The sequence below is a fragment of the Streptopelia decaocto genome (assembly GCF_964273445.1).
Source record: "Streptopelia decaocto genome assembly, chromosome: 1".
In the NCBI taxonomy this organism is placed as follows: Eukaryota; Metazoa; Chordata; class Aves; order Columbiformes; family Columbidae; genus Streptopelia; species Streptopelia decaocto.
In genome coordinates, this window is record NC_138663.1 from 12,218,310 (window position 1) to 12,244,529 (window position 26,220).

A 26,220-nucleotide genomic window follows, 5' to 3' on the forward strand; every position below is an offset into this window, starting at 1 on the left:
TGATACCTCTAATTACTAAATTATTTTTACTTCTAGAAACATCACATGTATCTATCAGATATGGCTCCTTCAGGATTGTACTAAGTGCCAAATGATCTTACACAGGAGACACATCCGTACGTCCATTCAGAAAAGTGGGTGATGCTCCTGGGTGCTCAGGGAAGTCTCTGCTGCCTGGAAGATTAGATGGTGACTGGAGTAGATTTCCTGAATTAACCTCTTAACTGCACTGACTTGTATTTGAATTAAAGTATATGCTTTGCCAAAAGTATTTTTAGTGCTTTTTCCCATTGCTCATAGGAAAAATAGAAATAATTGGAGGGCCCTGGTTCCCCTTTGGTCCTTGCTTTCTGTCAGCATGAGCCCATGAATGTCAACAATGTTCTTCAATTTATCCTGACGAAGGCAACCAAGCTGAGGTTGTCGAGAGCACAGAATAAAATGCAGCTGCTGCCACATCACAGACAGTGTGTGTGTGCGTGCGCTAATTGTAGCAATAACTTATAACTTCACAAAGTAGATCCATTATTTCACCGATGCAAATATAAACAGTTACACCTGTAGAGTGAATGCACAGAGAATATATGCTTCCACATTTGTGGCAAAAACACAGGAAATGTCTGAATTTATGCTAGTACCTAAAAGTACCTGCACCTCCAGCAGGCTTTTACCTCCCACTGCTGGTTTGAAGGGCCAGTCATGTTTTAGATCCTATCATGAAAGGAAGTGTCAGTGGAGACATTTACCTTTAGAAGCATTTACATATGTGGGATTTCCATTTGGAAAATTACAAGGAAAAAGTAGGGGGAAAATGCCCTTTATACTTCCCTAGTACTACATGCAAATATACTCATGCAGCTGAATTTGCAAGTGTGGGGGCTTTTTCATCTAAAACCCAAGTCACATAGAAAAGCACATACATGACTATTTGTAAGTCCTGATTTGTCCACAAATCCTTGGTGTTACAGAAGTGATGTTTGGCTTGAAATAGAGTCCTGAACAATATGGTTGCCCCTGGCTACATCAAGTGTGTATGTTGTAAAACACCAGTTCACAGAAACCAAGGGAAACCCTGGCCTTAGCAAAACATTCCAGGATATTAATGAGCATCAAAATTTCTGTCTTAGTGCTGCATCTGACAATCTGCCGTTCACCTAACACTTAGGATGTGTTTTTCTCACATTGCTTTTGAAGTAATGCAACTATTCCTGGTGATGTCTACTCAGGAGGAAGAAACAATTTCAGGCAGTGTTACTTTTTATGACCTATACTGAAATTAAGCAAAAGAACTTGTGAAAAACGGTATGCCCTTTGGGTGGCGCCCACTGCAAAGCATTTGGTTTCTTTTCTTACATAATATTGCCGAGAAAGGTCCCAGTCTGGCCCTGACTGTGTGGGCTTTAAGCCCCTGGCTCCTTTGGGTAGTGCTGGGAGAGGGTGTGACCACAGAGACATCTGGTATGCAAAGAGGGGACAGAGAACAGAAAATGAATAGCATCTATTTGTAAACGCAGTTTGCATTTGGTGTCAGTCATTTGCTTCTTTGTTTTCTGGTTTTATATGGCTACTGAAAACAATAAAGAGCTGTAAACATATTTTATTAATTAACAAATTTAGTATTTTTAAATACCATTGGAGTCTGTACACCCATTAATAAAATATGTCTTTGCCTACTCTCACAGCTAAAGAACAGAGAAAACATCAACTTTCTTTTTCAGGGAGTAGTTGCATGTTTATATTACCTTACCAGACACAGGTAGGCTAGGTGGGAAGAACAGGTTTTAAGAAAGGCTTTGAAAGCGTAATTACAGTTAGAGATCAAGAGCTGGCACACCTGCTCTGGGTGTGTACGTGGGCTGGTAGATCTTGGGTCAGATCTGATTTTCACCAGTGATTTTCACCCATAAGGATATGGGGTGGGTGGGGAACGTGAGGTGTGAGTGTAGCTGGGCTCCCCTCTCATCAGACCTGCTGGACCAGCAGAACTAGCAAAGGAAACATCTTGCTGGATGCGTAACGCTGTGTTGCCAGCACCTCCAGCGCAAGGGAGCTGAAAGCAGGTCTCTCTCTCTGAGCTCGTTTTCCTGGAATTGTTTTAGGATTGCTTCAGTTTAGATGTGCTGGTGCTGAGCTCTGCCCACAAAGTCTCCTCGTATTTTCAATCTGGAGCAAAATTCTGGTATTTATATCATAACATGTGGCAACATGAAAGGTGATATGCACTTCTAAGCAGAAGAGATGTGCCAGAGAACAATGACATAACAAGGTTAACCTCAAGCTCACTTATTCATCAGTTTATAAAATCCATCTCCAGGAAAAGAAAACACAGCCGAAATACCAAGAAAAGAAAGACAAAGGCTTCATTATTTGACATGGAAGACTTTATTTACAATTAGACATCAGGTTCTCAGAAAGAAGAGTTTGAGCTTTATTTTCTTTTTACTGAGTTCATTAACATTTCTAAGAAATGTTTATCCTGCATTATTTTAACAAATGTAAATATTTAACATTAGCCTTAATAACATGAATTAACAATAACTGCAAGCGATGCTTTGGACAAAATAACTATAATTCAAGTGCAATGTAGGTGCTGAACATTGTTTAAAAGTCCAAACCTACATTGAGATCAATGAGATTATACATATGAACAAATGTATTTTTGTGCATGCAAAATTGGGCCCTGAGACATTTAAAATCATGGCCTGGCTTGCTGGATCACTGCTGCTGGAGCATGACATAGCAGTAAACAACACTAGTAGAGCAAACACAATCTTGCTGACAATGGACTTGAAGCCAAAGAAAATGAAGCTGAAATCTTATTGTATCAAAAATGACAGAGGCATTACTGATTGTTTGCTTGTTTGTTTTTGTGAAAAGGTCTCACTGTTAGATTCTGGCACAAAAGACTAATTTTAGAATAAGAACCTGGTGTCAGATCTTGAACCATAGCAGAGTTATACTTGTTTCAGTGAAGGTGACTTAATGACTTTAGATGTCCTCATACCTTTTTGACTAGTCCATAGGACTCTAAGGATGTCTTAAGTTGTGTCAAACTATCCCCAGACTGATATGGGAACAGACCATGACATATGACACCATCCACAATGTAAAGATGAGAGAAAGGTCTGATTTTTCTTTGACTAATAAGCACCATGAACAACCAAATGCATGGGGTGTCTGAGAGCAGAACTTCCCTTGACTGTCATGCCTCCACATATCCAGCCATTATTTTGAACGTACCCAATAGACTTTGCCTTCAAAAATAGTCTCTTTGGTTTTCCGTGATTTTTCAGCTTTATTCATAGCTGCGTAACTTTGTCCACAAGGAACATAGGATTAAAACAACAGCACTTTAGTCTGTTGGGTTTTTTCCCTTTATTTCTGAAGGATAAAAACACCTTACTAAAGATACCCCGCCAAAGATATTGTCCTTTACCAGCAAGACAAACCTTTCTGGTTTAAAGTCCATTGTAGCATTATTTCCAAACACCAGGCTATGAGAGGCTGGCCATGTTTGATTTTTCTTTTTCTTTGCAGCTCTTATTCAAGGATACAAAAGGTCCAAGAAGAAATCATAGAAAGTGCTGAACTTAGGATCCCATTGTGAATTCAGAGAATCCACAGGAAAAGGAGAGACCCCGCAACACTAAATATCTGCCCCAGTGACTCTCATTTCTAAGATATGGCATTCAGATTAAATGAAAAAGTAAAGCATTTATGCAGATGGCAGTGTTTGCTACCTGTCTACAGGCTGATGCACCTCATTAAACAAATGCTTGCACAAATTTCCTTGTGGCAGATGGTTTATCATTAAAGAATTGGGACTACCTGTTTTCATCTATGTTCTTCTATAGTAGGGAAGTGGAACCCTCTGATGTTTGATCCAAGTAATTATCTCAGTCTTTCCTGTGTCTGGAACATTCTGAAATATTTTCTTTTGACCTTAAAGGTGACGTATCTGTATCAGATCACTCTCTAGGGGAGGCCTCGGGCTAAGGGGGGTTAGGGCAGAGCAGAAGCTGGTGTTCAAGCAAGAGCCAGAAAGAAAAGCACATGGGAGGCAACAAAATTAGCAGCTGAGCAGGTTGGGAGTGGTTCAGATGACTAAACAGCTGTGGAGCCAAGTGTTGATGAGCTCCATCAACATATGAATGACCAAGGCATTTGTCTGAGCCATCTCTATATAAAATGTATAAACCACATATTTTAGTAAGTCTTTTATTAACTTCACGTATTACAGTTAGTAACTTTACATAATAAACTTCACATTCAACGCAATTCACATCCCTGAATAGAGGACAGAGAGCAGTTCTATTGCAGCAGCTTCCATTCCTTGAAGGAACAGAAAGAAATATTGCAATGAGAGCATCTAGAGCACAGAATGAGCTCAAAGGTGCTGTCATTCCCAATCTGTGCTCACAGACAGAACATCAGCAAACGGCTTCCATTTGTCTTGCAAGTCTCAGTAGAAAAAAAGTAGCAAGTTGCATAAATGGTGGAAGGTTGACTAAAATCCAGCTGCACCTCAACTTCAGTCTGCTTGAATGTCATTTAAAATTTGTAACAAAGTTCAAATAATCAAAGTTATTTGAAAGCTTATTTTCCATGGTGGCCTCTTTAGTGACGTCGCAAGTGTGGGCCTTTGGAAACATCAGCTTATTTGGGTTAGTGAGTTGGTCTTCTCAAAATGGAAAAGCATGTTGAATTCCATAGCATGTGGACCGACTGTGCCTTGAATCATACCTTTTGTCTTTGAATTTTAACATACTGCTTGGCTGAAAGTTCTATTAAACACTGACTACCTCTGAAGTCTTTTGTTACCTGTAGTGAAACAAAATCAGAATTCAGCATGTGATGAGGTAAGTCTTCGTCTTATAAATGTCTTTTTACTACAACATATTTTTCACCAAAACATTCATGTCTCTGCACTTCTTCCAAATCACTCAAAAAATGCGCTTGTTTTCCTAGATGTCAGTGCGTTAATCCACTACTTAGTTATTCTACCCATGATAGGAGTATATTTAGTCTTAGTGGGCTCGTACAGCATGACAATGATGCATGCCTGAAAGAAATGAGAAACCCTAACCAACACTCAATAAAAAATGTCATTTCCAGTGGGTTCTCTGAACCCTAGACATGGGTTTGTCCTGGAAGAGCAGAGGAATCTGCAGCTGTGTGGCCTCTGTCACAGAGAAGTACTAGAAGGCACTTCTGAGCAGTTTAGCAGTCTTGGATAAAATGTCTGTTTTCATGAACTCACAACAATAATGCTGTGTTTTGGAAAAAAAATGTTGGTCTTCTGATATAGTTCCCAATACCCTCTCCTGAGTGTGTTACGAGCATCCTGGAAGATTAAGGCTGGGAAGAGAATTTGAAAACATTAGCTAAATTATCTGGATGATTTCACAGAGAAAAACTGCCAAATTTACTAGCACTTAAAAAATAAGAACAGCTAAACAGGTAGTGATTCTGAACTTCTTGAAACCCTGAGGGAAAGTTACCACCGAGGGTTGAGCCATTTGTGCTTACTTACTTATTTTAATTTCTTTGATCTGCATATGAAATAGGAACCCAAGAATGCGACGAACAGCACAGAACCTGCGATCATTAATGCCATCTGCAGCACACTCAGCATCTGGACCCGACCAGTGACTTTATTTCTGAACATTTCTGCTTTCTCATCTCCAATGACAGCAGACTGAAACAGTGCAAGAAAAATGTCAGTGAAAGGTAACCATGCAAGCCCTTACTTGCTGAAAATATGCTTGTTGTGTGCAAATCACAGCATTAGTTTAAATTGCCCAATTTCAGGGCACTCAGACTTAAAAAAAAACTAGGTCTTTTTAATTTTTTTTCCTTTTTTTTTAAAACAGTAAAGATTAATAGAAAATATACTAACCTCATTTAGCCAAAGAAGAGGAAAAATATAAGGTTTTTGAACTTTTGATAAAGCTCTGAAATGAGAAAATAATTACAGCATGTTACCTTTGGTTTGGTGCATAAGCCCAGTCTCTATTTAAAAACTTTTCTTCTCCACTAACTATATTTCTACCTTCCAGACGTACCTTTTTAGTATAGTTTTAGCCTGAAAAAAAAAAGCCTACTAGTAATAGCAGCCATTTTATATATCAGGCAACCAGCTCTTTCTGTCTAGTCTTGTGGGCAATCAGAAAGAAGAAAGGTTGAGCACAATGAGGTGTTGGTGTGAGGGTCTGAAGATCTGTGTGGTGTCCACCTGCCAGATGTACAGGATCCCCAAATGCACATCTGTACATGTACATTTGGGGTAATGAAGAAACAGCTAGACACCCACCAGCCCTAGTGATAAAATCCACCTAGTGACAGAGCATACACAATTTCTCTCTCTTTGGATTTGTTATGGAAAACAGTATTTGCCTTCAAGTTCATCCTCATAGCCCCCATTTGGGTTTTGTAAGCATGTTATTTTTAAGAACATATTGCCTTACTAGCTTCTGTGGAGGAAACAAATGTGTATTAAAATACTTGGACAGTGCCTTGCTTCAGAAGGGTTGCTCTTCTGCTGAAATTAAGGTGCTCTGAAAAGTCATGATGGAATTTTTTTCAAAAAATATAAATGGGCTTTGGGAAAATCTTTTAATTCCTTCTTTTCCCAGCCATTCCTGCTGACACTCGACCAATCAGCCCTCTTGAAAAAAGTCTTTAGAAACAAAATAATGAAGTAGTACTTACTCAATTTTTGGTGCGGGCTTCACAAGGAGGTTTACTTGCAGCCTTTTTGCAAATCGGAGTGTAAAGCCAGTGATCTAAAATCAGAAAAAAAAAAACCAACAACTCACATTATTTTAAACTTTTGGATGCCTAAGCCTAGAACATAGAGTGTGTCAAAAAGCACTTTGGTATTACTTGTTATGTTTTGAAGGATTCCATTTTATGAAATTTTAATGTTTCTAAGGGTCTCTCATTTCTCATACAAGTTCTGATTTTGGGGCTTCACTACAGTAACTTTTATAATTTGCAATTAAAACCAAAAGTTAAAAAAAAAGGTTAAAAGTACTAAATCCCTTACAAAATGTTTCATATAAGTACATGTTTCAGGTTTTTTTTTTTTCCCACCAGAAATTAGATATGTTTTCTTCTTTAATAAGAAGGACGTTTAACTTTCAAATGGCTGAAACAAACATTTCATATCTGAACATTTCAAAACAAAGGTCAGATCTTTTCTTCATCTCCTTTTCCCCTTTGTCCTCCACAAAACCAAGACAGGGTATGACTCTTGAAAATTTCATATCAGATTTAGGAAATTCTGATTTATGTCTCTATTCCAAATAAGGTGAAACAAAGATTTAACTTTAGATCTCATCATTGAAGTTACATAGCTTAACTGTCAAATTATATGACTAAAAATATTTTAGTGAGAAATGCTGAATTTTACTTTTTCATCTAAATGCAGAGCGAATTAGAATTTTAGAACCTTAGAATTCATCACACAATTCAGAACACTTTGGTAAATACTCTTAAAATTAAGAATATCAATCACTGGAACAGAAGTAGAGGTAAAATCAGAGATAATCAAGATCAGAGCTGTGATGAGGTCATTCAGTTTAGGAGGTCTGTTGTACAAACTGAGTCACAAAGACTATTTTCAGCCTGGTCTAGGTAATCTGTTCATAAACTTACCAGTTTTCTTGAAAATAAACTCATCTATATTTATTTAATTTCCATTTAGATGGTAATTAAAAAATGGCTAGTTACAGAAGCTGGAAAAAAAAAAAGTGTAGAGCGAACAGATCTTCCATAGAAAATAATTTGTTCAAAGTACTTGAATGTCGTAGAAAAGCTATTGCAGACTTTAAAGTTTGCAGAATCTATTTAATCCCACATTCCCAATAAGGAAAAATCAAAACTTATTTTCCCAGCTTTGAAGGTCAGAAGGAGACAAAGTTTTGCTCTAAATTTCCCCTGATAAAACTGTAACACTTTTGTGAGGAGATCTTGCCAAAGCAAGCATGGAAATCTTGTATCTTCTGGTCATCCCTCTGGTAAAAGGCCTGCTTTACTACAATTAAACTCAAATATTGCAAGTTTACTGAGCTATAATTATTAAATATTTGGACTTACAGGCTCTACATCTAGAAATGTCTCATGTTCCTCTTCATTTGGGCTCAGGCCTTCGACATCATTCAATATAGATTCACTTGCATGAAGAAAATGTGGAAGAGAGATAAATACTGGTTTTCCTATTTGAAAACAAAGAAACTCATTCAAATCATTAAGCCTTGTTTCAGTGTTCATCTTCTGAGGCCATCTTCTATGCAAACATAGGTTTTTATATAGACACACAATCCTGATAAAAATGTTTAGAGTCCAACCTCTCCCACCAGCCCCCCCCCGCCCCCCCCCCCCCCCCAAAAAAAAAAAAAGAGCATTTCTGTGATTCTACTGTCATGAGGAAAATTTTTATGGTGAAATAAATTATAGTTACAAATCCTGCTTGTCTGTATTTACACTGTGGAGCTGGCAGTGGAAGGGAGAACCTGACTGTCTCAGTTTCCCCTCACCTTCATGATCCTCTTTTAGTAGAAATCAAGCCTGAAGGGAATCCACACTGTCCACTCTGCACCAAATGCAGACTCTGTACAAACTTATTTTATTATACTCATGTTAAACTAAGCCAGTAGTGTCTCTGCATCTCTGCATGTGTATATAGTTGTGTACACACACACACAGACAGTGTGTGTAAATTAACACAAATAAAAAGGACTGTGATTATATCTGGCTTTTATACAGACAGTGCCCCCTCCTTTCCTTTCCATACATTCATTCCCGCAGTGTCAGCATTTAATCTGTAGTATCACAATTTTGTATAGCACTATTTTGCATAGCACAGAAGTGTGATAATATAGTCCTCATTTTGGGAAATGAGGCTGCAGAAATGTGAAAGGTCTCACAGGCAATCTATGGAAGAACTCACAGATAAACATGAACATCCTGGATCTTAAAGTAAAACCTCAGCTACAGGACATGTGCTTTTTCCCCAGTTAAATGATCTGTTTGGCAGCACCATGTTACTGCTATACCTGCTTTGCAGGCACTGATGTCTAGGACTCCAGCTAATGTGCAGTTCTGTGAAATGACTTGATCTGTACAGAAGCAATAATTATCTCCGACTTCAGCAGGCGATGCAAAAGCTTCACGAGGAACTGCGAAACGATAGAGTGAGATTCCCTTCACCTCGTGCTTGCCCTGGTAAACTCCATAGATTGATCTGAAGATGGAAGAAGATAAACATGTTTCAGTCATTTGTATTAAAAATCTGAATTCATGGCAACATTCCTTAAGGATTCCCCAACATTTTCTGTCTTTAAAGAAACAAGTACTCCAGGGACCCAACATCCAGGCCCCTTGTTCCTCTGCAGTGGAGAATATTCCACACTTCCACAAAAGGATGTACAAGCTCCAAGGTGACCATGAAAACAGACAAAAAGACAAAAATACTAATACTAAATGAGACACACAAAGCTAACAAATTATTTAAGAGCTCTTTTACCTACAAATTTCTACACTCACTGTTATTATGAAATTTTTGGACTACAGTAGAGATACTTATCAATCTAAAACAGGTTTTTTATAAGCTTTTGCTAACTTGATAATACTAATCTAAACTTTACAATGCAGGCAATATTCTGCATATAATCTTATTCCGTTGCATATGAATCACAATATCACTTAAGCTTCTTCTTGCTCATACATTATCAGCTGATACAGAGAGACGGTTGTTACACAGTAATGTAACCAGGGCAGCAATGCTTTGTATTGCAGCCAAACAAAAGAAGGGTTCTGGGTTTTGTAACATGAACAGAACCATATTCCATGCCCTGTTTCAGCACAACCTTTGGGCAATAGTTACTGTCCTTCTTCATTGTTCATTAATTATGAGAATTAAATGGCCAGAGGGATCTCTCAAACTGTGTGCAATCAATCCAAATGATTTTGTCATTTTTCCTCTGCATAGAGTTCCCTTTACCATGACTTGTGAAATACTTTCCAAAATGCTTTTGACCAAAAAAAAAAAAAAAAAAAGGAAAGAAAAAGAGAGAAGAACTTTAACTTCATGTATAAACACTGATCATTGTAAACAAACAGCCTGCAAAGCAAATGGCTCACTTTAAGCCTAGTTAAAAGGAAGCAGCTCTGTTTCCAGGCAGCAAAATAAATAAAGGGGTCAAACATCTCGAAGTAAATACACTATGATGCCCTTTAAATCTTTTAACATGGCTTCCAGTGATCCCACTGGAGAACTCAGGAACACTGCATAGCCACAGCAGAAGAAGCAGGCTGAAAAGCCATCAGTATGGGATGCATTCAGCAGCTTTATTTGTAAATACATAAAAATAAAATATGTAAAAATATCCTGTGAGAAAACAATTTTAAGTATCTAGTGGGTGACGGTAAATCCTGTTCTGCACAGAGAATCTTCTGCAGAAATGCCGAAGATGGATCTAACTGACCCTTGCTGTACCTATTGCCTTCTCAGACCAAATACGGCAGGTTATAGGCTGGGTCCTGATCTTAGAAGAAGACTTTCAAGACTTTCAACCCTGTGACCCTCTGTGTCTTTCACAGATCTCTAACAGCTCACAACATTGTTGGATATTCCCAAATGATACACCTGTAACTGACTGAAATAACATACACCGTAACTAGCTTACTATTGGACGTGAATGAAAGTAGTAGAATCGGGTTCTGAATCATGAGCACAGCTCATGAATTTACTTGTGTTTAGGGGAAACATTTATTTTAAATTGCCTCAGTGACCTGTACCCAAGCAGAGACACAGCAGATGCACTTTGAAATAACAGAGCATTCGAGTGACACATGCAGGTGTGTCTGCACACCAGGAAAATACCAGCGCACCTGCAAATATCGGAGGAGAAAAAGCGCAGAGTCTGATCCTTCTTAACAAATGGTGGGAATGATGCTCCATCTGTGAATAAAATAAAATAAAATAAAATAAAATAAAATAAAATAAAATAAAATAAAATAAAATAAAATAGTCTGAAAACAATTCCACTCAGAAGATGTGATTAAATTTCTAGCTCAATTCTCAACTGTTACTCTCCTATAAAACTGTGAAAAAGGTAAACAAAATAAACCATTTATAGGGAAAATATTTATCTAAATTATTGCACAGTGACAGGCAGTCTACAGATAAGATAAGATAAGATAAGATAAGATAAGATAAGATAAGATAAGATAAGATAAGATAAGATAGCAAGCCAAATTATGGCAGCTTGTGTGTGTGTGTTTTGTGTTGTATTTTGTTTTGTTTTCCCCACAGATATGAATACATATGATCAAGCCCATTAAAAACAGAGGATACAAAAACCAATCCTGCTTAGTACGAATCCCAATACCTGTTGCCATTGCTTCAAAGTTTATGCAGTCTAATGACCTACACCTTTCTAGAGATGCTTGGTTCACCTGCAGTTATGGCACTCAGCACTTACAAGAAACACAGCCTTAGACTTCAAAACTGGCTATTTAATAGTGCTAGACCTTTTTTCAGCAAAGATTGCTCAAGCAGACCCCTTCTTTGCAAGCTGAGATCTTCTCTATGGTGAGAAGGAAGCAATTCTAGGGCACAAGCCACCTCACCTCATGGTAGACATGCAAAATAGGTCACAGGAACAGCACTGTGTAATACCTTTTCCTCTACTTGTTATAATAAGAACACAGATAGCTCAGATGCACATTTCTGTGTTGCCAGAATCCAGAGTTGAGCAAGAGGACTGTCATTTTTCCAAGCAAGGTGTTGTAAGAAACTTTTAACCAGTACATTTGTTACTTCTTGCTATAATTTATGTTTAGTTTCTTACTCAGCAGCCATAACCAAGGGATTGAGAACATCTGCGATATCTTTCAATCTAGTTGGCAAGAGCGAGAAAGCTAAATTATGTACTGCCACTTGCTCACTGCTGACAGCAGCACTTTTTCTTAAGTAACATCCAAGATCATCCTAGACACACTATTTCTAAATCTCGGCAGTCTTGGAGAGTTTGCAAACATGGACGCTTTTCAAGCCCTGTAGTAGAATAATACTCAATATTTTTATCTAGATATTTATTTATACTATACATGCTGCACTTTGGTGTGAAAGCTTACAAGATAAGAAGGAATTCTCACATGACTTTTTAAACCTGCTGCTTCTTTAAACACATGGTCTCTCCTGAGCAGTCACACTGAATGCTCTTGTAAACGACACGATAACCTTTGCTAATAAGGTAAAGCTCCATGTTTTCACTGTACTGGAGCACTTAGCCTAGTTAGCTGATTATGCTTATTCCATCAGCTGTGGAAGAAGAAAAAACACAATGCTGACCCTGGGTAAAAAGGGTTCAGACTCTATAAGAAAGAGGGAAAATCCCAGAACCTAAAAATATAATATAATCAATTATTTTTAAAAGGAACTAATCCATCCTGATTCACCGACTTTTAGATAGTCAGGTTCTTGTGATGTACTTGAAATACTTCAAAATAACTTGACATGTGCTCTAGGTTATAAGGAAAATTATCTGTGCCAGGGAAAGCAGCACAGAAAAGGAAAACAAACAAGCAAACATCACGAAAACCACCACCACAACAACAAAAACCTCAACAACAAAAACCACACATCAAAAAAAACTATTTGTTTAGATACTTGTTCACTGAAAGCCTAAGGCTCTCTGCAAAAGCATCCACCATGACATCTGCCAGCCTCAGCTCAACAGATTCTGGTGTCCTCACAGCCATGCTTTCACTCATCAAGAAGAAAAATGTCATCTTGAACAAATGTGTCTTAAACAACACAACTGTTTTCATATTCATTCCAAAAGCAAATTCAAAAATATTCTTCTGTAGTCTATTAATCCTGAACTAAGCTACTTTTCCATCCCTTTTCTCTTGTTGGTGACCTGAAAGTCACCAGTCTGACAGCCTTCTCCCTTGTCACCTTGTTTTCTTTTTGTAGCTCAGTAAAAATATTTTCTGTCCATTCTGGTGCATTTAATTTTGGTTTTCAATAGTGTAAATTAATGTACAGTATTAGACTGAAAAGCTAAGTTTCAACTACTACAGCAAAGAAAATATATCTTAGTTATATAATAGCTTAAAGATAATTAGTAGAAACAGAGAGATGGATACTTTTCTTGTATTTCTTCCACATGTACTCTAGCTGAAGAGGGTGTGTGTACAGCAAATATAAAATAATGTAAAATAATGTATAATATGTATTTAATAATAGATACACAAATATACATGTATAATAGCAGTATATCCACATTCATATTTATATAAACATTAATATACAGAATATAGAACTGTTAAAGTGCAGGGGAATTAACTTAAAAAATGTATCTCATGATTCCCTTGCTATATCAAGAAATACTGAAGTTTAAAAAAGCTCTAATAGGCTCACCTGTGCCATTAACCAAATCGCAGTGACCTTGCCAGTATGAAAGATTCCTTTAAGAAAAAAAAAGAGTAATTCTGTATTTATTATATTATACCACGTCATCTATTTCATTACCTTTATTGCTAAATATAACTGCTCCTATATAAGCCTGAGCCATTAGCAAAGTTAGAGAATACAGATGTTGATTCACTTATTCAGATACACTATATGATGCATCGCAATAGGATGAAAGGGATCTAGCTACATAAGGATGAAAAACAGAAATAAATACTTGTATCAAAGAATCAATAACTGCCTTAAATCCAAGCTCCTAAAAGAATCATTAACAACACAGAGGTGGTTTTGCTAAGCCCAGAGCTTGATCCAACTTCTTTTGATTTGTTGAAGATTTTCCATTTATCTATAGCTCTTAGTGAATCAAACCTCAAAAGCCATACCTTGAAAAAATGTCTAATTTTTAATTTTACAAGTGCTATGATACCTTTTGTTTTTATAACTTTCAATTATTGCTGTTTTTCTAATATCTTCTTTCCCAGTATAGACTCTGTAAAGTCCATCCAATGTCCCATTGTACTGTAACAGACACAAGAAGAAGGAAAAAACAGTTAGAAGTACTGAACTAGATTGTAGCATTGTCAGATTTTTCTTCCTCACAGCAGCTGCCTTAATTTTTATTCACAGTATGACAATCAAAGGCTTTGCTTCCTCATTGGTTTCACTTACCGGGTAGAAGACTCCCAGAACTGGGTCCAAGGGAAAGGGGACCTTGTTTAAGAAGGGATCTTTGTATCCCCACAGTATTTCTTTCACTGTTCTGTTCTGCAGCATTTGTGACTTAGAAGCCTTAATCCAAGTGTTCAGTAGCAGTTGTATAAAAGTGTTTGTATACACAGCAGGTGCAGCCTACAACAGCAATAAAATTAATGTTTAGCATAGAATTCTGCATGCACTTTAGATCAAAACCACAGAGAATGACTCCAAGAAACCTCTAGCAAAGCTGGTTTCCAGAGTTGCAGCTCACTGTAAACTAATTTCCTACTTAAAATTGACAATCCTTACTACAATTACTGTGCATAACTTACACAAAGGCAGACAATTTGTCTTTACTGCTTACATGAGTTCACTAGAACATCCTAATCACCGAATCACAGAACAGTTGAGGTTGGGGGGGACCTCTGAAGGTCATCTGGTCCAACCTTTCTGCTCAAGCAGGGACACTGATAGCCACTTACCCAGGTCTGTGGCCAGATGGCTTTTTTAGTATCTCCAAGTAATAATCTCAAATCCCTATGTGTATAACAAAGGTTGTACCACTTCCAGTTTTCTACCTCTTTTCTGTCATCTCCAGATGTCACACACTTCAGACTCAGTCACACTATAAACAGGTCAGTAAAAATATATGAGCCTTGTTACTTATTGGCTTAGATAAGTCATTTAGATTTGCTGTTACGCTAGCAGGAATACAACTGTATCTTGCATAAAGCTGACCAAGTGCTCAGTCTTCATTAATTCTTTATTTAGAAAGAATATACATTTGCAACAAACAATTTCTTTCTGAAAAGCTTTAATTCTAAATAACGGATATCTTCTCCTAATTCAATGAAGAATAATGTAGATTTCCTGGCAGCAATTGTAATGAAGGTTCCCAGAGGCGTAAACACAAAGTCAAGTCCCTAAACGCACTGAATAGCTTGTGGAAAGCAAACAGAAATGATCTGTGTTAGCCTGTCTAGTAAAGCAGGAAATTGTAAAAATTCTGGCAAGTGAATCTGTGTAAGAATAAGTCTTTCTCTTAGAGCAAGTCCTCAGCTCTTTAGTAGACCACTGCTCTGTACTTAGTGCTATGAGGATGGCAATGGAAGAGTCCCTTTTGCTCTCAACTCCTGCCCTCCTCAACCTCAGGAATCTCTCCCTCTTGTCTGAACTTGAACACAAAGTAAAAAGAAAGTATGGATATTACAAGATTATGAGACAGAAGAGATGTGGGTTCAATCCCCCCAGGGTTAATAAAGTGTGAAAAAATCTCTCAAAATTCTACTGTGACTATCTTCTATGATTCTGTGATTGACTCTATGATTCTATACTGTGTTAACAGCAAACATCTCTTCACTCTGCCCCTAGCACACACTCTCTCACAGAGATCCTGAACATGCAGACACCACAGATCTAGTGCAACACAACCAGGCAACACAACCAGGACTGAATACAAATCCATAAAATGTAAACATCAATTAAGGGCAAACATTCTCAGCCCGTGACAACACAAAAAATGTCTGGACTAGGGTCTAGCACTACTCTGGGGTGGGACCCCATTACTTTTATCTTAAGTACTAAGGTCTCGGCAGGAGACGAGAGCTCAGGGGATGTCACTGCAGTTGTGCTGAGATTTTACCACGGGGAGCAGGCATCTGGGATAGTGAGGCCATGCATCTACTGAGCATGGGACTTAACACAGCCCCCCTGCCTAAACAGGACAGAAGATATTATGGAAAGATGATGCAAAATCTGCCTTTTACTGTCCATGCTGTACCTCACACAGAAAGGGAATCCACCCACAAAATCTTGATTCATTCTCACATTAAAACTGACTACGAGGATGCTTTTTGATACATCCTATCCAAACTCATGACTTTGTTTCCACTGACAGGAACAAATCAATTTTCATTTACCATTAAAATTAGCTGAGGAATACAAAGGAAACCTTACTATATATGCAACATGTCCTCAAAATGTTTTTTAAGACAGTAATACAGCTATCCTCAGTGTAGCTGACACTCATGTCATCTGAGTTCATAGAGAAGAAACATATCCTGTGGCAGTTTCAGTATTACTAATCCTAACTTCTCCTCTATTTCCTCCAGTATCTCAGCATTTGAACTTGGACATTATGGTTTTATTTCTTTACTTACAACAACAGCAAGGTTGAGGCACGTGATGGTATCATTTTCTGTCCCAACAGACATATCAGGTTCAAAACGAGCAACGTTAGGCAACATGTAGGATATTGTGCCATCAGAGTTTTCCGTGATATTTTCTTTGGGTAAATATCGCACCCTTGAAATAGGAAATAAAAACACAGAATTTTTTTAACATTTCATTTTTGAGACAACACATAACCATGCCTTACTGAAGTTTTTTTAAAAGTTGATGAATGTTTTTGAAGATGAATGTTGAACTTTTTATAACCCCTTCTTATGTGAATTTGTGTAATAAATATGTAAAAAAATCCATTTTCTGTAAAATATTTGTCTTCTGGAAATATTTCCTTAGTGCCTGAGGGAATATTTTTTTTCTTCATACTAAAATGAAAGCAAGTATTTTTTTTTAATTTTAATAATGGACCTTGTATCTCCTTATATTTGTTTTAAATTAACTGTTTTGTCACATTTTTCTAAACTTTCTCATGGTTGCATGTAATTAGAAGGGGATGACTCAGAATGGTTAATAAACACTCTTTTTATTTGATAGGACAAGGGGTAATGGGTACAAACTGGAACACAAAAGGTTCCACTTAAATTTGAGAAGAAACTTCTTCTTAGTGGGGGTGACAGACACTGGAACAGGCTGCCCAGGGAGGTTGTGGAGTCTCCTACTCTGGAGACATTCAAGACCTGCCTGGACACCTTCCTGTGTAACCTCATCTGGGTGTTCCTGCTCCAGCAGGGGGATTGGACTGGATGAGCTTTCAAGGTCCCTTCCAATCCCTGACATTCTGTGATTCTGTGATTCTGTGATAGGTCGTGTTGCAACAAAAGAGATTACAGGTTAAATCCATAATGGGAGTCACTTCGATAGCATTTCCTATGCATGTGGAAGTTTATAAGCAGTGTTTCAGCTCTCCTGAGATTCTCATAAGCCTCTCAAGCATACCCTGTCACCAGATCACTAAGGTACATATTATTTTCATTAATAATGTAATGTGTAGAACAACTACCTGAAAGTAGGGAGTTTGTTTTTTTTTTTCTCGTTAATGTTACTTCTAACTGGAAACAAAAACCTAAAACAAGGTTTCCAACAGAATCATAGGGACAGTTGCATTTTCAAGGCCAGTTGTTCTACATTATAATAAATAAGAAAATATTTAAGGGGCAATTGAAAGTCACATTGACTCAGGTAGACCTCTTATCCCAGGTGAGCATGACCACAGCAGTGAGACGAGTTATATCCATAATTTCTTATATGGTCTCATCCAGGCTTCTGGAAGAGACTTGTGCTTGAGAAAATAGGCACCATCACCACCACCAGAATAAAACATTTCTGTTTGGCAGGAGTTCACCTTCTGCAGTATTTGTTAGCTGGTTAGTTTACTGATTCCTGTGTAGCCATTTCCTGTGTACTCTATTTCCAGGTACTCTATGAACCAAGCGTTCTCTGTTTCTAATGAGAAATAAATAATCTTTTAGGCATCAGAGCACCTCAGCCATAGATGCTGTAATACAAAGCTCTCTTGCAAAGATAATATGCATCCCCAAATATCTCAAGAAAGAAATATCCTATCATTTTAGGAAATAAATTTCATAACAAGAGTGCTAGTGATAGCTGGATATTTGGCCTAATGACTCCAGAAGAATTACAAGTTCTATGTCAACATCACAATTAAAATTAAGGAAATGATTAAAAGCTTCCTTGAATGATGAGGGACTGCTGCAACTAGGCCCTAGTTAGTACATTCAGAAAAATGAATGCTTTTCATAGAAAAAATTGAAAGAGGAAAAGCTATAGGCTTAAAAATAAGTCATAAAGGACCAAAGAAACAAAACACATCATTAAAATAATTGAGAGATACATGGGTGATAAGATAAACTCTTGGCTTTAGGGAATCTGTCATATTTTCTTCTATCTAAAAATTTGGCAAAAAATTGAACAGCAAGAAGTGCAATGTGCCTCTGTGTTGCTGTGGCAAACACCTTGCTAATGAAAAATTGTTTTTCACAAGAGCAAACAGCTTCACACCCAGTTACTTATTTCTAGATGGCTTTTCCCAATGTGAAACCCAATACAGAAAGTGTTTGTGATTGCTCTGTGTAGCTGCAGTTCAGGCATTTTTGTCAAGTCTGGCTAAAATATAATGCTGGATCTTCAAAAATAACTTTTAACTCAGTAGAACTTTCTCTGAATTTAACAAAACATATATGACATCACATACTCAGGGGTCTTTGCTTACCTGTATGTGTAAGGTCCTCTTTGTTCAAGTTTTGGACGTGCTCCTTGCTCTAATACCTCTGAAGGATTTTCCACATTGAAAATCCAAAATTGCCTGTAAACTGAACTTCCTGGCACAAGCCAATTTTGAAAAGCAATGGTACCATTTGAAATTACAGCTTCCTAAAAGGACAGAAATTAAAGTTAAAATTAACCACAAAAAATGAGTGACAAGCTGCATTTACTTTCCAGGTGACTATAGAAGATTCCTAAACAAACAGAACAAAAAGAAAAAGGCTAATTTATCATAAATATGAGACATACAGCGCACATTTTTGGCCAACATTTGAAGGCAGCCTGACATTCTTGCTTAGTGAGAGCAAAATTGAGTCCCTGTAAAATAAGTGATCACAAGGCTGTTATAATTGTTACTGTAGCCAATAGCAAAACTTTCTTACTGCTGTGGTCGATCATTGCCTTAGTTCTCAAATATTTTCGAAATTCTCTGAGCATTTGTAAAAAAAAAAAATCTTTGAACAACTGAACAATACCCAGCAGTTTTCAGAATCCATAAACTGCTTTTAATACATTTTTAAGTAGCCCAGGGGAAGAAACAAGAGTTATCTCTGAGCATTACTCAGACACTATGTAATTTTTCACCCAAAGAAAGCAAAAAGTGTTCTTACAGGACTGTTTTTTGTCAGAAAACTCTTGTCACCAAAACTGAGACTTTCTAAGAAATCTCTCTAGTTTTGATAACATTTTGTTAGGAAAGTTTCCCAGGTCCAGGCAATGAGGGCAAAATATGCCTATAAGGACAATGCAGGACCGTGGCACTCTGCTATAACATGGTAAATGTCTATTCATTCCTTGGGACTGTGCAGTGACAAAGAGAATTTAAAGGTATGTTTTCTATATTGTCAGGGAAATGCCTGCTTTGCCTGGTCTGCATCAGACCTCTTTCTATATGATTTTCCCAAAGCCCTGCTATAATGTATTGTTTCCCCTCCATGGTAAAAATTCAGAAGAGTTTTTACAATAAGAACAAAAATCTAAGCTGCTTGGCTCCAACATATGAAATTCTTTTTTATTAGAGTGGTGCAATATTAATTAGGCAATTTGCACATGGCTCATAGAGTCACAGGAATTAAAATGCTAGAATCCCTCCAGATAGCAAGATAAGACTTTTTAAATGACAAGTTTCTAGATTTTCTTTCTAGCTTAAGTTTCTGTCTCTAGAGATTGTTTAGCACCATCAAAAAAGAAAACAAAACAAAACAAAACTGTATATACTACCAATTAATAACCACTGCAGTTAGAAATGAGCACTGCATCTTGGAGAACTCATAACACAGGCAGAGCTTTGTTTGTAGAAATCCTGTTTGCCTGTTTTATGGTGGAGTTGCAAAAGCCTTGCTGGTGGTGTAAAGCACTGGGCTTACTGTTTGAATATCTGCTATAATTTATGTGCATTTATGTGAGAGGGAAAGGAAACCTTGCCACAGCAAATGTGTCATCAGCTTGAGGTCTTGCACTCACTTGATGGCTAAAATGCTCTTCACCCTTGTTTTGTAAACCTCAGGAGGCCCAAGACTGTCAAAGCTATGATCCGGTGTGGGGCAGACTACCTCCTTGGTGCAAAGGGAAATGCTCACATGATTTGAAAATCACCTATTCACTTTCCACAGGGAATTGCTAAAGGGAGCTGTGAGATGCGGTCTGATACAAATATATGTAAAACTCAGTCTGCTCAGTCTGGGTGTGATCTGTACTCAGCAGGGTCCTGGGATGGAGGTAGATGCCAGGATTTGATCTCCTGCCTCTGTGTAAATGGGATTGGGAAACGGTTGAGGGCAGATATATGGTCAGGAGAACAAACTAATCTCTCTAGAAGTCAACAGCACACAGACACAGACATGAATAGAAAAGTTTCAACCTTGTGATGATAGATTTTAAAGAAGTGTGAATCACTTCTTTAAAGATTTAAGTTTTCTCCTCCATCCATTTGTACGTCCCCTTACAACCCTTTGTTAGGGTTATAATAACACAGGATGATATGGGAACTTCCCTGCTGCTTCAGAGTTTGCTCTGGGTGCCCGAGCCATAGCACCTCTCCTCCTCTCCTGTGAAGCACAGAAATAGTCCCCAACCTGCCTTCAACTTCAGACATTTTGAGTACTTTGAAACATGTTTAGTCTGCAATGTTCACATTTCATGACTTTGTGTTGACTTGGAAGAATATAAGGAACATAACTCCTCACAGCTTTCTCCATGTCAATGATCTTATTTTTTCCCAAGGGTGGATCTTTGTCTCTCATCCGCTCTCTGCTATTGCAGGGAAAGCTAATAGAGTGCAGAACTTTATACTGGCATTTTAGTACAGCCAGGATGACTTTTCTTGTAAACTGAGACTGTAAGCTATGCGATAATCCTTTGCATGTACTTTCTGTACTGCCTCTTACTGTATATCACCGTATTATGTACTTTTTTATCAATCTAGAATGAGTTTGCTGTCCACCTAAAGAGATAGGTTGGTTCTCATTTATTTTTCTTGCAAGAGTAACTAGTATGTCCATACTATAACTTTAGGAATGCCAATGGAGAAAAAATACTTTGACGTGGTATGAAGAGGTCCCTGGAACCTGAGTACATGGGACAGCCAGGTTGCAACAAGTTACTGTGTGGATTTGTAGCTCACCATTCACTCTGTGCTAGTGCCACCGTGAATGCTCTTGAGGGATGATACAAGGCAACAGGTGATCCAACCTGACAGCGCTGGAGACAAAGGGAAAAGCTCCCGCAGCCCCCGGTACCTGATCCCCATGCCTCCCATTTTCCTTTGTGCCAGCTCTCAGTCCTCAGGGAGTGATTTTTGCTTGCCAGACTGGAGGAAGACTATTCCCCTTTTTTTTTTGGTGCTAGGTTACCTTTCTACCAGTGATCCACTTGGCTTGGGGGTGTGGGTAGGGGGAAGGATCGGATGACAACCAGAGTTAAAACAAGGGAAATAGCAGGACAAAAGAGGGAAGGGAAGGAAAGGAGCAAGACCATTATTTTCAGTGGCATTCAGCCATTATTGTTACTAAAATTTCTCCCACAAAGGTGGTGTGTATGATTCACTGTCACATACTTCAAGAGTGCAAATGGTGGGTTAAAGCTCTGTCTTTATTCATGTCTTCCTTTAATAAAACTAATACCCTCACACCAGCAAGCCATTGAGTTTTGGCTACCTGATCACTGGTGATGCCAGCCCTAAATACTACCCCTCTCTCAAGAAGCTTGAGAAGTGGGCCCATGCGAACCTCATGAGGTTAAAGAAGGTCAAGTCCAAGATCCTGCACTTTGGTTAGGGCCACCATCAGTATCAATACAGGCTGGGGAATGAAGGGATTAAGAGCAGCCCTGCTGAGGAGGACTTGGGGGTGCTGGCAGATGAATGATTGGACATGAGCCAGTAATGTGGGCTTGCAGCCCAGAAGGCCAGTTCTATATTGGGTTGCATCACAAGGAGCATGGCCAGCAGGTTGAGTGAGATGATTCTGCCCCTCTGCTCTGGTGAGACCCCACCTGCAGTGCTGCATCCAGCTCTGGAGCCCTCAGCACAGGAAAGACAGGGACCTGTTGGAGACAGTCCAGAGGAGGGACACAAAAATGATCAGAGGGCTGGAACAGCTCTCCTATAAGGACAGACTGAGAGAGTTGGGGTTGTTCAGCCTGTAGGAGGCTCCAGGTAGACCTTACTGCTGCCTTTCAGTACTTAAAAGGAGCCTATAAGAAAGACCGGGACAGATATTTTAGCAGGGCCTGTTGCAATAGGACAGGTTGTAATGGTTTTAAACCAAAGGAGGGGAGACTCCGGCTAGACATGAGGAAGAAATTTTTCACAATGAGGGTGGTGAAACACTGGCCCAGGTCGCCCAGAGAGGTGGTAGATGCCCCATTCCCTGAAGACACCGAAGCTCAGGTTGGACAAGGTTCTGAGTCACCTGATCTAGTGGAAGATATCCCTGTTCATTGTGGAAGGGTTGAACTAGATGACCTCTGAAGGTCCCTTCCAACCCAAACTATTCTATGATTCTATGGCTAGTCACTTGTATGTTTCCCTAGTAACACTGACATGCTTTGTGATACTATGAAAGATAAGGTAATTTGGGAAAGTACTAAATTGGAATTGATAGTATGAAACACTTCTCAGCTGCCTAGTCAACCTGCTTCAGCCCTAATATCTTATGCAGTAGTTAACTACTGTTAGTAAAAGTAGATGTGAAATATACAATTGCAACACAGCCAAGTTCATCTCACAACCTAACTGGGCAAGACTGAGTGAAATCAGGGGGAATTTTAACTCTTTTTATTTTCATCACAATTTTTCCCCCTCTTGTGGCGGGTAAACTGTCAACACATAAATTCAAGAAATGCTGAGCAGTCAGCAGTACAAGCTTGCTGTACTTTGTTGCTTTATGCTAAATTCAGTCATCTTGATTTCTGGCAAAGAAATACAAAATGTAAGACAAAGTTGCTGTTTTGACAAAGAATCTGGCCAAATGGACAAAATATGCCATTTTCTGGGAACTGAGTGATTCCACGAATGCTTTAGGCTGTAACAAAATTGTAACTAGTTTGTCTCTATGTGTTGTACGTGTTGGGCTGCATGTGTAAGTTGGAGGAAACAAACAATACAGTTCCATAAAACTGTAGAAGTTAAGTTCCAGAAAAGCCATTTATTATTTATTATTTCTATTACTTTTAAAGTTATTATTATTAGCTTATTACTAGCCTTTCTATTCAGGCTTTGTTGGATCAAAACTTTTAGTCCTTTTTTAGTCCTTGATCATAAAAGATTATGAAAGTAAATAAATTTTATCATTGAAAATGCTGGAATATGTGTGATTAAATCACTTATGTTCTGCTGAGAGACATAATTTGTTTTAGCTTCATTAGTTTAGATAAAGAAGTATCACATGAGTGTCACAAGCACAATTTAAATTAGGAGGATCTCCTGTGCCTCCAGTAGCCGAGGAGATACAATCTGGCCAATCATACGTAGCAGATATGTAGAGAGACAGATGGCTAAACATAATAATAGCTAAAATTGATAGCTTTTTTCTAAAAATAGCAGAGACTAACCCTGAGGGCTCTACAGAAAGAGCAGAGCACTGAGATATTTTGGCAAAGCATACACCATTCTGTATATCAATTCATTAGGAATTAATATATTAAGTAACATTACGTGGCTTCTGTTAACCTCCTGAGCTCATGCACTCAGGTAGAAAGCAAAAGCTCTTAGAGGAGTGGTAATAAAGATTTTTCTGGCAAAAAGCTACCAATGAGTTTGAGTGGTTAGACCTAGCTGGAAAAAAATCTGATCAACTGAAAAAGAACAAAAATTCTTATTATAACTGAAATGATGGGAATTTTGCCTAAACAAATTATACAGTTTTAAGGGAGGACAAGGCAAAAAATAGTAATCAAGCTATGTCAAAATATCTCCTTTCAACAATATCAGTTGCAAGGTTTCTGCTTTGTTATTTTGAATTTACCTTTCCTTTTGATTTTTTTTTTAATGTTAGACATTATAATGTCTAATAATATGAAAATGGACATGATAATGTGCAACGAAAATGTGTGGAGTAATTTTAAAATGTATATTTTGATAGCTTCAAACAAAATATTTTTTGTAAAGAACTCCAAAACCTTTCTGTTTCACTCCTAACTTACCAAGGGCAGTTTTCTAAACCCCTAAGCCTTTCATGGAAAAGCATCTCTCCTCTCTCAGTAGATTCAGTGATTGCAGAAACTAAGATTTTTTTCCTTTGGTACTGAAATCAAGAGCAACTTTTAAGGGGTAAGTCTCCTTTCCTTGAATAGTATCAGAGCTGAAATAGCTTAGTACTAATCTTGGTCAGTGGATCCCTGCCAAGATGCTACTGGTGGTTTCATTTTGAGTGTGCTCTTCAAGTGACAGTTTCTTAAAAGAGCTTCTAAAAAGATTCAGAAAATGTATGTAATGTTGAAATTCTTCAAACGTGCTGCAGGCAGGAGTAGAAGCAGCTTATCCCCAAAAATCTGAGACACAGGTAGAGCAGTCTAGGTTTAGAGAAGATAGCAAAGTGCTTTGTGTTGAATCACAGATGTATTTTAGCAAGCTGGACCACATAAAGAGGTGACATCTTGGTGTTACTTGCTCATAGAATCATAGAATAGTTTGGGTTGGAAGGAACTTGCAAAGCTCATCTAGTCCAATCCACTGCAATGAACTGGGACATCTTCAACTAGATCAGGTTACTCAGAGCCCTGGCCAGCCTGGCCTTGACAGTCCATGTTACATGGACTTTGTTTGGAGTGTTCATGGGTGGGGGACAGCAGCTGCCTACTAGAAGATTACAGCCTATACCATGGGAGTCTCTGCCAAATTTCTAAGGGCACCTGAGATTGTCCATACACTTGCGTTCTCTTCACTTCAACAACAATATGCAGCCTTCCAGGAAAACATGTCCCGCGGTGTTTATTCACGTTTATCTCTCAGTTACTACAATAAAGAAGAAGTGAGGCTGGGAGGGTCTGATAAGCTGCAGAGGTGTGTGCTTAAGGGAAGCATGCCCAGGCTTTTGCTGTTAGCAAAACAAGAATGGTCAGAACTATTGATTGTATTTATTTATTTTTTTTTTTTAAGAAATTTGTCCCAGCTTATTGGGAGATGCTAAGAAGCTCAACTGGACTTGCTTGAGAGTAAATTGATGATAACGTGATTTGACTAAATCTTGACAATAAATTCATTTATGACAATTTGGCTTGGTGTAGTATGAAGTGTCCTAAAACTATTCATTCAGGAGAAAAAAGTTTACTCAACATTGGTTTCTCTGATTGAGCAATAACATTCTATAGCAAAATTGATTTCCCCTAGAAACATAGTTTTTTTCTTAACTGTGGTGTCAACTTGTGCTAAGAACTGAGATTTACTCTGAGAAAGGATAGGCAGAGGGACAACTTTGGGTCTTTTTTCAAGCTTTGGACTATGCAGAATTTCAGACATGATTTTGCTTCTAATGGTGATATCTGAAACAGTTTTTCTCTTCTATTAAAAGTATGTCATTTTGACATTCTTTTTAATCCAAGTGGTGAGGACCTAAGTTTAGGCTTTGCCTAATACAAGTCCAAATACAAATATAAATGCTTACAAGCCACATCTGGGAGAATATCTTGCTCATTAGTTTTTTACCTTCCCAGAGCCTCTGTTCTTGAGAAATTCCACATAAAATTGTCATTGAAACTGACCTTTTTCTACCAAAAAATTCCTTTAAAAAATGACATTTCCAAAAGTGAGATTTCAGAAAAAACGGTGAATGTTCAGTATGTTCTACTCAGCAGACTTGTTTCCTTTGAAGTCAGCTCTGTGTTTATCTTAAATATAACTGTAGCAAATAATAAATATCTGCTTTTCTTACTAGTCCTTTCATTCACACAGGTAAATGAGAAAGGAAAAGGAAAAATATAATCTAGTATGATTTGTGGTTTGGAAAAAAAATGTATCCATTTACTTAAAAAAATGAAGCATCTACAAATTTACTCTTTTATGTTTTATATGAATACTGGTACAAATTTTCCTTTACCTATATGTGTGTGTATGTATATATCAAACAAGCTGC

General features: G+C 37.9%; 1 protein-coding gene across 5 annotated transcripts in view; it reads right to left on the reverse strand.

Moving 5' to 3' along the window:
- Window positions 1–2,363: 2,363 nt before the first annotated feature.
- Window positions 2,364–26,220, reverse strand: part of CD36 (CD36 molecule (CD36 blood group)) — a 39,198-nt gene continuing 15,341 nt past the window's right edge. For 4 of the 5 annotated variants that reach the window (XM_082057525.1, XM_082057523.1, XM_082057524.1 and 1 more), the window contains 12 exons: window positions 18,597–18,757; window positions 16,342–16,486; window positions 14,156–14,335; window positions 13,914–14,005; window positions 13,436–13,482; window positions 10,897–10,966; window positions 9,060–9,247; window positions 8,101–8,219; window positions 6,712–6,785; window positions 5,900–5,954; window positions 5,534–5,698; window positions 2,364–4,821 (listed from right to left, as the gene is read on the reverse strand). In XM_082057525.1, the coding sequence (XP_081913651.1) occupies window positions 5,534–5,698; window positions 5,900–5,954; window positions 6,712–6,785; window positions 8,101–8,219; window positions 9,060–9,247; window positions 10,897–10,966; window positions 13,436–13,482; window positions 13,914–14,005; window positions 14,156–14,335; window positions 16,342–16,486; window positions 18,597–18,757 (1,296 nt within the window). In that variant the 3' untranslated portion in view covers window positions 2,364–4,821. The other variant, XM_082057526.1, reaches the window with a different exon arrangement.